The 13217-nt window shown below is 30.5% G+C and overlaps 6 protein-coding genes across 11 annotated transcripts; 4 read left to right on the top strand and 2 right to left on the bottom strand.

Annotated features, from left to right (window-relative positions):
• Nucleotides 1-396: 396 nt before the first annotated feature.
• On the top strand, nt 397-4580 carry LOC144477040 (ras-related C3 botulinum toxin substrate 1). Of its 2 annotated transcripts, XR_013495133.1 has the most exons (4): nt 397-709; nt 1234-1445; nt 1582-2603; nt 2681-4580. XR_013495133.1 is itself a non-coding variant. In XM_078194456.1 (3 exons), exons 1-3 carry the CDS (start codon nt 403-405, stop codon nt 1879-1881), a joined length of 819 nt encoding a protein of 272 aa, XP_078050582.1. In that variant the 5' UTR covers nt 397-402; the 3' UTR covers nt 1882-4580. The 2 variants fall into 2 exon arrangements, 1 of the variants encoding a protein (XP_078050582.1); XM_078194456.1 differs by having other exon boundaries at nt 1582-4580.
• Nucleotides 4581-4649: 69 nt separating this feature from the next.
• On the top strand, nt 4650-5433 carry LOC144477043 (uncharacterized). Its single transcript, XM_078194460.1, has 3 exons — nt 4650-4885; nt 5038-5216; nt 5295-5433. Exons 1-3 carry the CDS (start codon nt 4735-4737, stop codon nt 5409-5411), a joined length of 447 nt encoding a protein of 148 aa, XP_078050586.1. The 5' UTR covers nt 4650-4734; the 3' UTR covers nt 5412-5433.
• Nucleotides 5434-5454: 21 nt separating this feature from the next.
• Nucleotides 5455-6611, top strand: Sptr (Sepiapterin reductase). Its single transcript, XM_078194458.1, has 3 exons — nt 5455-5689; nt 5765-6078; nt 6154-6611. The coding sequence occupies exons 1-3, from the start codon at nt 5455-5457 to the stop codon at nt 6394-6396; spliced, it is 792 nt and encodes a 263-aa protein (XP_078050584.1). The 3' UTR covers nt 6397-6611.
• Nucleotides 6612-6703: 92 nt separating this feature from the next.
• LOC144477035 (putative peptidoglycan muropeptide transporter SLC46) lies at nt 6704-9103 on the bottom strand. Of its 3 annotated transcripts, none has more exons than XM_078194449.1 (6): nt 8456-9103; nt 8099-8359; nt 7665-8014; nt 7296-7575; nt 7036-7218; nt 6704-6945 (listed from the first exon to the last, which is right to left on the bottom strand). In XM_078194449.1, exons 2-6 carry the CDS (start codon nt 8334-8336, stop codon nt 6710-6712), a joined length of 1287 nt encoding a protein of 428 aa, XP_078050575.1. In that variant the 5' UTR covers nt 8337-8359; nt 8456-9103; the 3' UTR covers nt 6704-6709. The 3 variants fall into 3 exon arrangements, with proteins under 3 accessions (XP_078050575.1, XP_078050573.1, XP_078050574.1); XM_078194447.1 differs by having other exon boundaries at nt 8633-9103; XM_078194448.1 differs by having other exon boundaries at nt 8099-8319; nt 8633-9103.
• A 149-nt stretch (nt 9104-9252) lies between these two features.
• LOC144477039 (NADH-cytochrome b5 reductase-like) lies at nt 9253-10802 on the top strand. The gene is made up of 5 exons (XM_078194455.1): nt 9253-9316; nt 9578-9867; nt 9940-10174; nt 10252-10463; nt 10612-10802. The coding sequence occupies exons 2-5, from the start codon at nt 9600-9602 to the stop codon at nt 10800-10802; spliced, it is 906 nt and encodes a 301-aa protein (XP_078050581.1). The 5' UTR covers nt 9253-9316; nt 9578-9599.
• Nucleotides 10477-13209, bottom strand: Fancl (E3 ubiquitin-protein ligase Fancl). 3 transcript variants are annotated; one of them, XM_078194451.1, is made up of 7 exons: nt 13069-13209; nt 12317-12646; nt 11957-12064; nt 11620-11867; nt 11329-11518; nt 11014-11241; nt 10477-10941 (listed from the first exon to the last, which is right to left on the bottom strand). In XM_078194451.1, exons 2-7 carry the CDS (start codon nt 12617-12619, stop codon nt 10846-10848), a joined length of 1173 nt encoding a protein of 390 aa, XP_078050577.1. In that variant the 5' UTR covers nt 12620-12646; nt 13069-13209; the 3' UTR covers nt 10477-10845. The 3 variants fall into 3 exon arrangements, with proteins under 3 accessions (XP_078050577.1, XP_078050578.1, XP_078050576.1); XM_078194452.1 differs by lacking the exon at nt 13069-13209 and adding an exon at nt 12723-12861; XM_078194450.1 differs by lacking the exon at nt 13069-13209 and having other exon boundaries at nt 12317-12667.
• Nucleotides 13210-13217: the final 8 nt, after the last annotated feature.

Raw genomic sequence — 13217 nt, 5'->3', positions numbered from 1 at the left:
TCAAGGCTGGGACGATTTAATAGGAGCGCGTGTACCTGTACCACCGGTTGTCGCAACTCGCAACCGCCGCAAGAAAAGCGTAATAACAGGTGGCTCCGCGTCGCGGCAGGTGGATCAATTCCTTTTTTTTCTCTTTTTTCATCTTTCCTGCACGGTGTACGTTCCCCCATTGTTTTCGAGCGATGCACACAGTACCTGACAGGGCGTATTGAAAGCATCGTGTCCCGAAACCCGAGCCGTGATCGCGCGAGCCACAAGTGTCAGCAAGAGGGACGATAAATATGACGGTTCCGCGGAGGAACTTGTTACGATAGATGATAGATGAAATTGATCGTCGTCGCTCTTCTATTGGACAGGTACAGGTTATAACCTGCGATATTGTTCAGTGTGCAGTATATACGGATGAGAGCTCGTGATTGTGGTGAAATAAAAGACGAAATAATGCCGCCGTCGTCCCATACGAATTGGACTAAGCCCTTGCTGAAAACTAGACAAACGATGCAGATGCAGCCGAAACGAACGACATACACTACACAGAATCAAAACTCAAACGGCAGTGGCACGGACCACGGTGCTACACCACTCGATAGGAGAATCAAAGTTGTTTTAGTAGGTGATGGTGCCGTTGGAAAGACCAGCCTCGTTGTTTCTTATTCGACGAACGGATTCCCAGGAGAATACGTGCCCACTGCTTTCGATAATTATAATGGTTAGTTAATTATTTAATCATTTCTGGTAAGTTTTAAATCTTCAACAATGTTGAATTTTCCTTGAGGATAGCAATCATCGAATAGTATACATCTATACCTTTTTTTAGTCGTAAACAATTTTGATCACTAATTCGTTCTTGAAATTATTAATTCGGTAATCGTGTTACGCATTTCTTCTTTCTATGGGTAACGATTCACGAAAGTCAATTTTTACGTTTGATTTTAAATTATTATTATATTGTTGAATAAATGTTATTATCAGTACATTTTTAGTCTACGTGCAAAGTGATAGTCTATGAATGAGCTTTACATTTTTCCTGGCCTTCCTGTAATCTTATCTTCATTAGTTATTGCAAAAGAAAACTAGAAGGCTATGATGATCCTATAGTAATCCTATTAATCCGGATGATTGTCTTCAATAATCCTGATAATATTCATATTTGTATAAATTTCATGTTCTGTTTTTTGTTGAATGATTTATATGAAAGAAATTTAAAATAATGGCTTTTTTCACATGTTTCAGTGGTAGTCAATGTTGATGGTCAACCGTTGAATGTTCAATTATGCGACACGGCAGGACAAGATGATTTTGATCCTTTAAGATCATTATGTTATCCAGAAACAGATGTGTTTCTAGTCTGCTTCAGCGTGGTATGCCCGTCTTCTTATCATAGTGTAGCTTCTCGATGGATAAATGAAATAAGGAAATATTGCCCAAATGCGCCTATTATTTTGGTAATAATTCTATATTATACAATTTTAATGTATGTTATATAATTTCTAGGACAACTATAAAATAGCACAATTTATACAAAAAGACATTAAACTTAAACACTAAAGCATAAGTCTAAATTGATGGTAATAATTACAGGTAGGCACAAAAAGTGATCTAAGGTCAGATGTACAACGTAAATTACAGTTAGCAAGATATGGTCAAACACCAATTACAACCACTCAAGGACATCAATTAGTTCAAAGAGTGGGTGCTGTAAGTTATGTAGAGACTTCTGCGTTGACTCAACATGATCTTAAAGAAGCATTCGATCAGGCAATAGTTAGTGCTCTTAATACCAGAAGAGGTGGTGCAAGTTTATTATTTAGGCGTAGGAAACCCATGCCGTTGTGGCGCAGGTGGTTATGTTGTTGGGAAAGACCTTCAAGTGGTGCATAAATATTATAATTATTAGACTCTCTAGAATATCCTCTGTGATCAAGCATGGCTACTTTGTTATCAGGATTTCTTAATCCTTAATCCTCGCTAATATTGCATAGATTGATACTTCTCTTTCTTGGGAATACTTTTACTTAAGGAAAAGGTATTTGTATTGTTATAATTATTTTATTTATTACATTACCGAATACCTCCATCAATCTGATTTTCATAATCAAAAACGAATCTAGTAGATTGTTCAAAGCATATTTTATTCTTTATAACGACAATACTATGACACTATAACGAATATATTTTCTCTAGAGATTTAGGGACTTTTAGATTCTGATAGATACATTGTACGCCGCTCATAAAATTCCTGAAGCCAGACATGGCATAATTTATTACAATATTAATCATATTTTTGTTACTAGTATGTAATTGGCGACTTGCAGGTTGTGATTTTTTTCTTTATATATAGGATCATTAGATTTAGAATCCAAGTGAGTATATCATTATTGCATTATTATTACATCACATAAATAATACTTAATCCTGCATTCTTTTCGCACTGTAAAATTTATATCAGATAAGAACGACTGATGTAACATGAATTTTTAAGATGGTAATTCTGTATTCTTTTTTTTTTTTAGTTATCTATAACAACGAAAAAAATGAATTATTTATTATTTACGGAATATTTAATATCTTGAAGAATGACAGCCACAATTTAAAAATCAAATGTAAATATTTTTCCTATTTAAATGAACAGAATGCAAAGGTGTTCAATATATATATTACATTGAAATTACATTGCTAGATTGCTGCTGTGCGTATAAATCAAATTAAATATGTAATAACTAAAAGTAAAGCAAGTAGGTAATGGATAATTAATCTATTCACAAGTATACAATACTAAAACATGAAATATAACCATAAAAAAAAGAAAGTTTCAGGAGGTATTAAGCTGTTAAAAATATTAGTAAATGCTGTGATTATAAAACTAAAATTCTTTCAAGTTCTATCATTTTTGTACATAAAAGTAAGAAAACATGAGACTGCTATTAAGTCTTAAATTTGCTTCCATTTAACACAATGTCAAAGGTCAAATTATATTATAAATTAGTTGAATTATATTTCAAATAGACTTGTGTTGTTGAAATATAATGTTGTTTACACTTCATTAGCAAGTGCTTTTTAAAGATACAAATAGCATACTAAAAATAATAAAAAAAAAAACTAATAAAATGTGAGACTTATGACCGAGAAGCAATAATCATCTTTTAAAAACAGTACTAGATTACATATATGTACATTTTTAGAAATATTTTAAATAAATTTTTATACAGATATTAAGAAGTTATGGAACGTTTTGAAATTTTTATTGAATATGGATAATGTATTAATTTATAACTGGAAAAAAATATTTCCAAATGCGAATGTTATGTCCCAATTTACAGTTCCGTACTTTTAAAATTTCATGAGAACACCTACACGTATTTATTCGCACTGTAATTGTTATCCTTCAATCTTAGTGCTTTTGATCCATATAAGTTTAAACATTTTTTGCTCGTGAACTTTTATTTGACACGGATTTTTCGATTGCATTATATATGGATATGAAAATAATTTATATTTTTTTTAGACGCATATTATACCAAGTATGTTTATATATATTCAAATTCTGTATCATTTTAAAATACACGTGATTGGTTGTTTTAATTTATTAGATTAGAAGTTTTTATAAATCAGTGAAGCCAATGTTCCTGGACCTTTGATATTAATGTTACAAACTAAGTATACGCTTTGAATAAAAAAAAAAGAACATAAAATACAAGCATAATGTATATTTGTATTAAAAATATGATGATCACATTTTTCGTTACATAAGTTTTTGATACTGAAAAAAAATATGTACAAGGTCTATCTTGGTGCGAACATCTTAAAAATAGTACTTTTTGTATCATTTATATTGATTCTATAGGTACAAAAATCGCTATAGTATTTGAATTTCACCATAACTAAAAACACTTCATACTGTTTATAAGACTTTCATTGTATCAGCAAGTAAATATTTTATATCTTATTTTTTAGAAGATAAAGCAGATGCTATTGACTGATATTACTTTGACAATATTATTATTTCTAAAATGTAATACGATTTGACATTGAACTAATAATAATATTCATTGTATATACAAACAAATGATATGCTATAGCTGTCATACAGATGTAGTATTTAAACGAAAGGCAGCATGTAATATGCTATAGCTATCATACAGATGTAGTATGTAAACAAAAGACAGCATGTATGTTATGCATACATAGATAAAAAAAACATTGTAAACTGAAAAAAGTGTCTCAACATTGTACTAAATGATATTGACAACTGCTTACACCATGTAATAAAGTGAACGATATTTTTGTAAACATTTTTCTATATCACTCTATGCTTTCTAACCATATCAAATTAGTGTCAAATTGTACTTCAACGTGTAAAGTACGCAAATTTGTATATTCATAATAAATTAATCATAAAGAGTTTCCTCACATTGTTCATAATTTATTGTCACATTATCTAATCATTATTTTTGTACATACATATAAATTGCATCATTGTATATAATTTAATTTCGATATGTATTACATTTTTTATTATAATTGCCTACTGTGCATTAGAGTATATAAATAATAAATAGTGTGCATCTATGTGGTTTAGGACACATGCATACATGTAAATTTGGCAATTATGTTTGTATTGAAATACATGTGGTACGTTGCGCGACATTGTACATAGATGTCGGTGAATGATGTAGCCAGTAAGCAATGGGCTGGCGAAGAAATAACCTTTCCTTTTATACGAATTTGTAAGATATGAAAACTGACATCGCCGATCCGTGGTGCGGGACAGATGCCCGAGAGATTGATGACAATAAATCTATCGATAATTTTGAAGATTCTTTTGTGGAATATCAATCGGAACACTCGAAACTTGCCGATTCCGAAGAGTATTTGAACAAGCTTTGTATGTAATTTCTATCGTACGCTTCTTTTGAGGTCATTGCGTATGATAATGCAATTTGTTTCTTACCGCATTTATAGAAAATATAAGAATATAATTTATGTATTTTTAATGTATGCAACGATGCTGTATAATGTTTTTGTGCTATGTTGCAGATGCTAGGCTTAATAGCCTCCAAAAAGGTACATCGAAGAAAGATTTAATAACATCTTTAGTAGAAGCGAAAGAAGACTGTATCGCTCGATTAATGACTTCTGGTTATAAGCTTGAATCAGAAGAGGAAACAGAATTGGTTTTGAACCCTTTGATAAGACACATAGCTCCCCATTTACAGGTGATTATAACATAACCTGCGAGATGCAATTGTTTGTAGATTGAGCTATCTCAGGTAAAATTATATTTATCCTTTTAGGCTATTAATACCAGTGAATCCATTCATCTCCTAAAAGCAGACATGCTTCAGATAATCCTTGAAACTGAACAAGAAAATGAAACAGCACAAAAATCGTGTATAAACAAACAAAATTGAATTTATGGATTGAATAATTAGAAAAACTAACTTTTATGAAAATATGGCGATAGAGGCATTATCGGGAAAAGTGTATCTGGTGGTAACTGGTGCAAGTCGTGGAATTGGAAGACATATTGCAATATTGTTTGGTTCTGTATTAAAAGAGCAATCGTGTGTTCTACTGCTGGCAAGGAACTTGGTTGCTTTAAAAAATACTGCTAACAATTTTCCTTCTCATGTACCTGTTGACACTGTCAGTGTTGATTTAAGCAAAGTAACAAAAGATGAATTATATGGTAAATATTAAAAACATAGATCGTAGACTACTACATATTTAAACAATCTTATATATTGAATCGTATACATTTTAGGTATTATCATACGATCTATGAAGGGTAAAACACCAGAACAATTTGATAGACTGGTTGTAGTACATAATGTTGGCACAATGGGGGATGTTACTAAAGTTACAAACGACATGACCGATATAAATATATGGCATAGTTATTACGATTTAAATGTCTTTGGTCCTGCTATATTAAATTGCGTTATCATGGAAATATTTAATAATGTCTCAGATAGTAATAAGACAGTTATAAATATTACCTCATTATTTGCTATCAGACCATACAAATCTACAGCTTATTATTGTTCTGGTAAATCGGCAAGAGAAATGTTCTTTAAGGTAATAAATTTATGCATTTATTTGATTAATTATTATTTATCTGTATATTTAACTTTTCATGTTGATGTTGTCTAGGTGTTTGCTCTAGAAAACCCTGAAGTAAATGTATTAAACTATTCACCAGGACCAGTTGCAACTGATATGTTCTATGAAATGTCTAGAACACATGGGGACGAAGACATTCAAGCTTCATTTAATAATATGTTAACAAACAAAACCACGTTAACGTGTGATCAAACAGTTAAACGGCTCTTAAACATTCTTAAAGATCAAAGGTATACATCAGGTGATCATATTGATTATTACGACGAATTGTAAAGTATATATATGTATCTATTGTTCTAAATTATTTGCATTCCGGTACTCGCTACTTGAGTTATTAATATAAACATTTGTATTGAACTATTTAAGATGGTTCATTAAAATTGTATATTTTATTTCGTGTTAACAGTACATTGTAAAGCTTTACAAAGTATAAATAAGTATTCTTCGTTGATCGTAGATTCAAGAAATATAATATTATTTACTATTCACTATATTGCTTATTATTTACTTACTATAAATCTTATTTATAGCTGTCGCTTTTTGTGCTTTTTTTTCCATCCTGTATTTCGTAAATATTGATAAGAACCTACGATTGTTCATTATCTTGTGTCAAAGTTTCATATACTACGCGATTAACAGTTATATTTTGGATTCGTATGTTTATCAATAACAGTATCGTAACAACACAAATTCCTGCAGACACTAGATAAACTGGTACAGGGTAGATTGGTGGCATAAAGTACGAATAAATCATCCCATATAGCGCAGCTGCTATAGCTGGTATTAATGTTTCTATAGATACTGTCAATGAAAATACTTTGCCTGTAAATATATATAAGTAAACTAAGACTTGCTGTAGATCATAAAATTTAACAGTACAATATAATTTGAAAATTTTAACATTATTTATACCAGTATCTTTTGAAGGCACAGACTTAGATAATATAGTTCGCATCATTGGACTAGCAACACCACCGAATGTACCAATTCCTGCTGCTACATACATATGCCAAGGTTTCAATGTTAAACTTTGACACAACGAAGACGATAAAGTTGAAAATACTGACAATATAGCCACTGTCTCTTCGGACAATCCTAAAATAGTTATTTCATTAACAAATATTTACTTATTATCCTGTATTTGTCTGTCGAAATATTTGCTATCACTGGACCTGCGTATGTTGCGAGAACATTTACTCCAAATATTATTCCAAAAGTTATAAGAAGTAATCTAATTACTAAATAAATAGAGTATTTGTCAACGTCCCAGCCGAGCCGGAGACTCGAAAATAAATATCCAATAGTTGTTTCTCCTTGAAAAGCAATTCCTAAGAGATTCATCACAATTATACAGCACCAAACTATGTACCGATTAAAACCGTCGCGTTTCTTGGTACATGTAATAATAAGTTCCTTAACTAATTGAAGATCAAACAAACTGTTTAAAGTTTTCTGTGAAAGTAAATTAAGTTCATTATAAAATCGAAAGCAATAACTCAACCAATTTTACAATTATAACAATAAAAATAATAGATACACACGGTATTATTATTAGATATAGTCTCAGGTACGAAGAGGCATATATAGAGTCCTGGTAAGATGCAACTTACGGTAGCCATACCAAACACGGCTGTGTATCCGTATGTTCGAAAAACAATAGGACCCACTAACATACCGGCTATGATGCCTAGAAAAATTAAGGCTTCTAGCCAAGCCAAGTGCGCCGCCCGATCTTTATCATTTGATATGTCTGTGATGTAACAGATGGTACCCAACAAAATTATACAAAATCCTCCACAACATGTGTACGGAATACATGCAATTAATAAAAACCATGGACTGATATCACAAATAGTTATCATAGAGTAAATTAAATTTGTCAGCGATACACCTATGAAATAAAAATATAATAACGATAATGAAAAATATAATGTTAATCAAAGAAATAATTACGTTTTGAAAATATAATACTAACCAACATATCCTAACAATAATATAGATTTCCTTCCATGTTTATCACTCCATGGCCCCAAAAACAAGGACAAGAACGAAGGAATAATACATTCTATACAAGTTTTCACCGTTATAATTATACTAGCCACGGGTTGCACTTGTTCATCTATTTTCAATGCTTCTGCAGAACTAATGTTCTCGTGCAGAAGCAAACATTCTGTGTTGTTTATACTTAATGTTATACTACAAACACGATACATTATCAAGTTTGTTAAAATATTACCTAAAATTATATATAAAATACAACAAAGTTTATAAATTTTTTAAAATATAATAAACTATTCCCATTGTAGATTATTTTATACCTGATTTAATTTACCTGACACTTATCACTATTACTTTCAAAAGATACTAATGCATTGTTTTCTTACATTTTAAACACAGCATTTAATGTAATTAATTGAAATTAATTCTCTTAATTTATCATAGAAATTTATATATATCGTAATACATAATATTAGTATAGATATATTGAAAGAAAATTCGTTGTAATTACTTGTCAATGCTTGAGCAAATATTAATATCATCATAGGTGGTTGTACTAATAGAAAACGTCTCCATTCTTTAATTCTTTGATCCATTTTATTGTTGAAAATTGTGTATACTTCTCTTTAAAAACTATACATTTAACTAGCACCAAATGTTACGAAACGAATAGCATTTAACTGTACATTTAACTGGAGTTTGTGTATCAATAAATTTTTGACTGGACCGTCACTTCTGATTGTTTATCATTGTTTAATTCTTTGTCCGGTTCAACATGCTACGTCATCCGCTATAAAATGACAGATAACTCTGTACCATTGTTAATGTAAAATTGCATGACACATTCTCATGAATCATGTTCCCGTAATTCTGCCAGAAACATTTTGAACGAGCGAACAACAATTGTGCGCTAATGGTTATGTTGTTTTATATGTCATAAGCTGTTATTTTGTACGCTCGAGTTGTACACATACGAGCGATCTGTGGCGCCTCTTTCGGAGAAAATATGAACGCTCCTTTCGAGGTCCGTTCAGCGCCAATTAGGCTCCTGGCAAAACGTTCAAACTATTAGCCAAATTCGACTGTTGGTAATTTGGCTAATAGTTTGAGCGTTTTGCTAGGAGCCTAATTGGCGCTGAACGGACCTCGAAACGAGCGTTCATATTTTCTCCGAAAGAGGCGCCACAGATCGCTCGTATGTGTACAACACAAATCGCCGAAAAAACATAAATTAGTGATAAAATTAGGGCATGAAAAAATAAATCAAGAGTACCATAAATATTTACGAAAATTTACCATGACGCTTACGCATACAAATATAAATGACAATATTGCGAAACATTGCATTTTAAAGTTTGATTAACTATTATGTGAATCCTAGTGGTCAACATTACCTATATAATAAAAGAAACAATATTATTATCATGTTTTGTGATAGTGTTTATTGTACTTACAGATGTAAAGTAAGATAGTATAATATGAATATCGATAATACTAACAACCGTGACAATGATAACAGTAGGCCAGCAACACCATCGGACGAAGATTGTTGTCATAATGGATGTAATCCTTGTATTTTCGACATACACGCGAAATTGTTGGAAGAATACGAAAAGAAAGAGAAGGGAAATGTTAAAGTAGAAATCAGTAAAAATATACTGTGCCAGTTTTCATACAAAACTTTTGTAATAACAGACATAAAAGAAGCTGCAGATACTTATGTATTACTTGTTTTAAAATATCGAGGTAAACTTTTTTCATAATGATTTTCGTCCATTTAAATACATGATTTTAATAGAGTCTCTATATGATTCATAGAAAGTGATAGAAAAAGCGATGTATGTTTATTAATTGAACCAGGACAACATGTTATGTTACATTTACAAGATGTGACTAGGCCGTTTACTCCAATTTATTACACACACGATAGTATACAATTTTTAGTTAGACTTTATCATAATGGAAAGTTTAGTATGTATTTAGAACATGCAAGAATAGGCGATGAAATTCGTGTTAGAGGGCCGTATGGAAATTTCAAGTATAAATGTAACAGGTTTGAAAACTGGGCTTAAATCGCTGGGAGATAAATAATGAAATAGTCATCCGAAAAATACTGATAGCTTATTTCAGTTTTCAGAATATAATTATGTTTTGTATGGGATCTGGAATGGCTGTGATGTATCCCATAATAAAATCAATTATAGATAATGAACACGAAGAGACAAGGATCCATTTTGTAGGATGCTATCGAACATTATCACAGATTCCATTGAAAAAGGAATTGCAAGTTCTCTCAGATTATTGGAATTTCAAATCTATATTGTATATATCACAATTGTTAAGTATGTCAAAATATGAATTCCATTATATCTTTTAATTGTTTATTAAATACAGTTAGAAAAAAGATTAACATTTAAGATCAATATAACTGTATGTATTATTATAATATAATAATTTTAATTAAAAACACATTTGTTGTTTATACTTCAGATGAAGTTCATAATCTTCATGGTATAAACATAAAATCTGGACGCTTAAATGAGGAGTCAGTTTATCAAATTATTAAAGAAAATATAAATAGTACAAAGTTAGTTTTAATATGCGGTACAGAAGGATTCAATAAGTCTGTTGAACAATGGGCGAAAAATACGAACTGTAATTATATACACGTGTTTGAATAAAAAAAACTGTTAAGCAGAAATAACGTGTAATTGACTGAAAGGTTTATTTAATGCAACACGATATACTTTCCTCACAGTGAGGACAATGACCATGAATGTAATCAAATATAGTATGATTACCAGGAACAGTTTGCAGCCACTAAAACATAAATATTTGAATGTTATATTAAATTTTTTTTATGTGAAATTTTGTAGAATCAAGGAAACATACAAGCAGCAAACAAGCTGTGTGAAAGTGCCTTCTACACTTTTCATTGCTGCAGATTTTATCAGGTAGCAGTTCATTGTCTAACACCTTAGAGTAACAAATGCAACATTCTGTATCAGCAACAATAGCATCTTCATCTTCTATGCATTCTTTTACTTCTACTTTAGGAAATACTGCTATGTTTAATAACATCAATAAGTTGTCTATAATACTATCTGTTGATTTCCAATTCTAAAAAGTAGCAATACATGATATATTATTACATTGTAAAGTAAAGCTCTTAATATGTATTTTATAATTGGATATAGATTTACATACATGAACATTCCTAGATACCAAATTATTTTCTAGTTCAACATCTGTCTCGCTACCCATGAATTTAATTTCAGGTAAATCCATAGGATTCAGGGGATTTATTTTTATGAACATCGATAGCGACGGTGTTAAAAATATTCGGCGGTAAAGATGGCATGGTTTTGGTTGCAATGGATCTAATACCCAACATTGCCTGTACAGTAAAAAAATAATATTTATGTTTTGTCGAAAAACTTTTATATATATTTATGAACATTAAAATAAGTCAATCTCACCCTATGGAGATTCACTTACTCATCGATCTGTTGTAGATTCGACCAAGTGGTTTCAAGCATTTCCACTTGTAATTTGAATTTGTTTCGTGCTGCATTCAATGTCGTCACATTCTTTTCAAAAGGACCAAAACCAGGAATTTCAGGCAAGTCCGACTGAATAACAGTCCACGGACGAAGTCTGCACTTTGTCCTTTGTAATTGCAGCGATACATTGTTCAATGATAACTTAATTGTATTCAAACAAGTGTCAGATAACAATTGGACCGTCTTTAAGAACATGAATTAATAGTGATGTAAATTTAGTTTTACAAATTATTATGATTCGAAGGTAGCGGTATTACAAATTGTATACGTACAGAAGGAATCGCAAGAACAAGTTTTAACTCTTGCAATACGTCTAGCGCATTGCTATCTGTGACATCATATATGTTATCTTCAATGTAAGAAACATCAATGTAAATACTCTGTTTACATATTTTAATATCATTAATTGCATGTTATTATCAAAAAGTAAAATGTAAAATTAAAAAGCGGTAAGTAACAAATTATTATTAACCCTTTGATAACTGAGCTATCAAACTCAAGAAATAAAATCAACATAAACTAAAGAAAAATATTTATGACACCCTAGGTAATCATATGAGGACAGTGTAAAAAAAAGACCTTGAACCAAGGAGTTAATATATAACATATAATATTTATGTTATGATACTTACTACAAGTGATTGTAATTGTCGCAAAAACAATGGAACGTTTTTTGCATATGACATTAGATCCTTCACTTGATTACTGAAATCGATGTGATTGTTTATGAGCGTGATTTCTTTGCCGAAATTAATGTTTGCATCGTATAAAGATGGATAATTTGGTACGATCAGTTTTAATTTTATCCGAATATTACGACCGGTATTAGATCGGCAGGATACTTTCAAAAATCCCTCCCAAGTATATGGCGCCTTAAAAACTAATATCATTTCAGGATGCCATTCAATCATCGTTTCACGATCGTTGGAAGACATTATGTTCGACGAGTATATAAGTATTAGCTGTAAAATATAAATATCCATAAATATCAATAAAATATCAAATTTTTAGTATTATACACATACATAAAGCCCATACTTTTTTACCGTGACAAATTTATTTTTTTCATTCTTCAAGAAGTAGCTTTGAAGTCATATTAGTCAAAATACATTTTGTATGTACAGATTAGCGATTTTATCAGTTTGACATTTACGTTCGTGTTGTATGAATAATTCGTATATGCGACATATACAACTACATTGTACATAATACATATGTACATATATACATTCAATTCTATATCCAATAACCAATCAAATTTTTCTATGATTAAATTATTTTCTACTTTATGTGCACTTTGTATTAATAAATTTATACTCCTTCTAATTACACACATATTCTGATACAATTATTACAAATTGATAATTAACGTTGAAATACTTACATTTCATGCAGTATTATTATTCATTAATAATTGGTAATTTTTCTAACAAATTATAGTTCCCAGAATATAATTTTTATTATCCTGTTTCATTTACAAATAATTCGTACACAAGGGAAAGAAAGATGATAGACTGTCATTTAAAGCTAAAT

Source organism: Augochlora pura, chromosome 11, assembly GCF_028453695.1.
Source record: "Augochlora pura isolate Apur16 chromosome 11, APUR_v2.2.1, whole genome shotgun sequence".
NCBI classification, from domain to species: domain Eukaryota; kingdom Metazoa; phylum Arthropoda; class Insecta; order Hymenoptera; family Halictidae; genus Augochlora; species Augochlora pura.
The sequence above is the reverse complement of the archived record's forward strand: the minus strand, read 5'-3'. Positions and strand labels throughout refer to the sequence as shown.

What these genes read in the sequence shown, in the direction of transcription:
- LOC144477040 (XM_078194456.1), top strand. Translation starts at nt 403, where the DNA reads ATGAGAGCTCGTGATTGTGGTGAAATAAAAGACGAAATAATGCCGCCG. An exon ending in TGCTTTCGATAATTATAATG is followed by an intron (nt 710 to 1,233) that starts GTTAGTTAATTA and finishes CACATGTTTCAG; the next exon opens with TGGTAGTCAATGTTGATGGT. An exon ending in CAAATGCGCCTATTATTTTG is followed by an intron (nt 1,446 to 1,581) that starts GTAATAATTCTA and finishes TAATAATTACAG; the next exon opens with GTAGGCACAAAAAGTGATCT.
- LOC144477043 (XM_078194460.1), top strand. Translation starts at nt 4,735, where the DNA reads ATGAAAACTGACATCGCCGATCCGTGGTGCGGGACAGATGCCCGAGAG. An exon ending in AGAGTATTTGAACAAGCTTT is followed by an intron (nt 4,886 to 5,037) that starts GTATGTAATTTC and finishes GCTATGTTGCAG; the next exon opens with ATGCTAGGCTTAATAGCCTC. An exon ending in ACATAGCTCCCCATTTACAG is followed by an intron (nt 5,217 to 5,294) that starts GTGATTATAACA and finishes TTATCCTTTTAG; the next exon opens with GCTATTAATACCAGTGAATC.
- Sptr (XM_078194458.1), top strand. Translation starts at nt 5,455, where the DNA reads ATGGCGATAGAGGCATTATCGGGAAAAGTGTATCTGGTGGTAACTGGT. An exon ending in AACAAAAGATGAATTATATG is followed by an intron (nt 5,690 to 5,764) that starts GTAAATATTAAA and finishes TATACATTTTAG; the next exon opens with GTATTATCATACGATCTATG. An exon ending in CAAGAGAAATGTTCTTTAAG is followed by an intron (nt 6,079 to 6,153) that starts GTAATAAATTTA and finishes GATGTTGTCTAG; the next exon opens with GTGTTTGCTCTAGAAAACCC.
- LOC144477035 (XM_078194447.1), bottom strand. Translation starts at nt 8,717, where the DNA reads ATGGATCAAAGAATTAAAGAATGGAGACGTTTTCTATTAGTACAACCA. An exon ending in CTATATCTAATAATAATACC is followed by an intron (nt 7,576 to 7,664) that starts GTGTGTATCTAT and finishes TTACTTTCACAG; the next exon opens with AAAACTTTAAACAGTTTGTT. An exon ending in TGTTCTCGCAACATACGCAG is followed by an intron (nt 7,219 to 7,295) that starts GTCCAGTGATAG and finishes TAACTATTTTAG; the next exon opens with GATTGTCCGAAGAGACAGTG.
- LOC144477039 (XM_078194455.1), top strand. Translation starts at nt 9,600, where the DNA reads ATGAATATCGATAATACTAACAACCGTGACAATGATAACAGTAGGCCA. An exon ending in TTCAAGTATAAATGTAACAG is followed by an intron (nt 10,175 to 10,251) that starts GTTTGAAAACTG and finishes AGCTTATTTCAG; the next exon opens with TTTTCAGAATATAATTATGT. An exon ending in GTATATATCACAATTGTTAA is followed by an intron (nt 10,464 to 10,611) that starts GTATGTCAAAAT and finishes TTTATACTTCAG; the next exon opens with ATGAAGTTCATAATCTTCAT.
- Fancl (XM_078194450.1), bottom strand. Translation starts at nt 12,667, where the DNA reads ATGGATATTTATATTTTACAGCTAATACTTATATACTCGTCGAACATA. An exon ending in GACAATTACAATCACTTGTA is followed by an intron (nt 12,065 to 12,316) that starts GTAAGTATCATA and finishes ATATGTAAACAG; the next exon opens with AGTATTTACATTGATGTTTC. An exon ending in TTGTTCTTGCGATTCCTTCT is followed by an intron (nt 11,868 to 11,956) that starts GTACGTATACAA and finishes ATGTTCTTAAAG; the next exon opens with ACGGTCCAATTGTTATCTGA.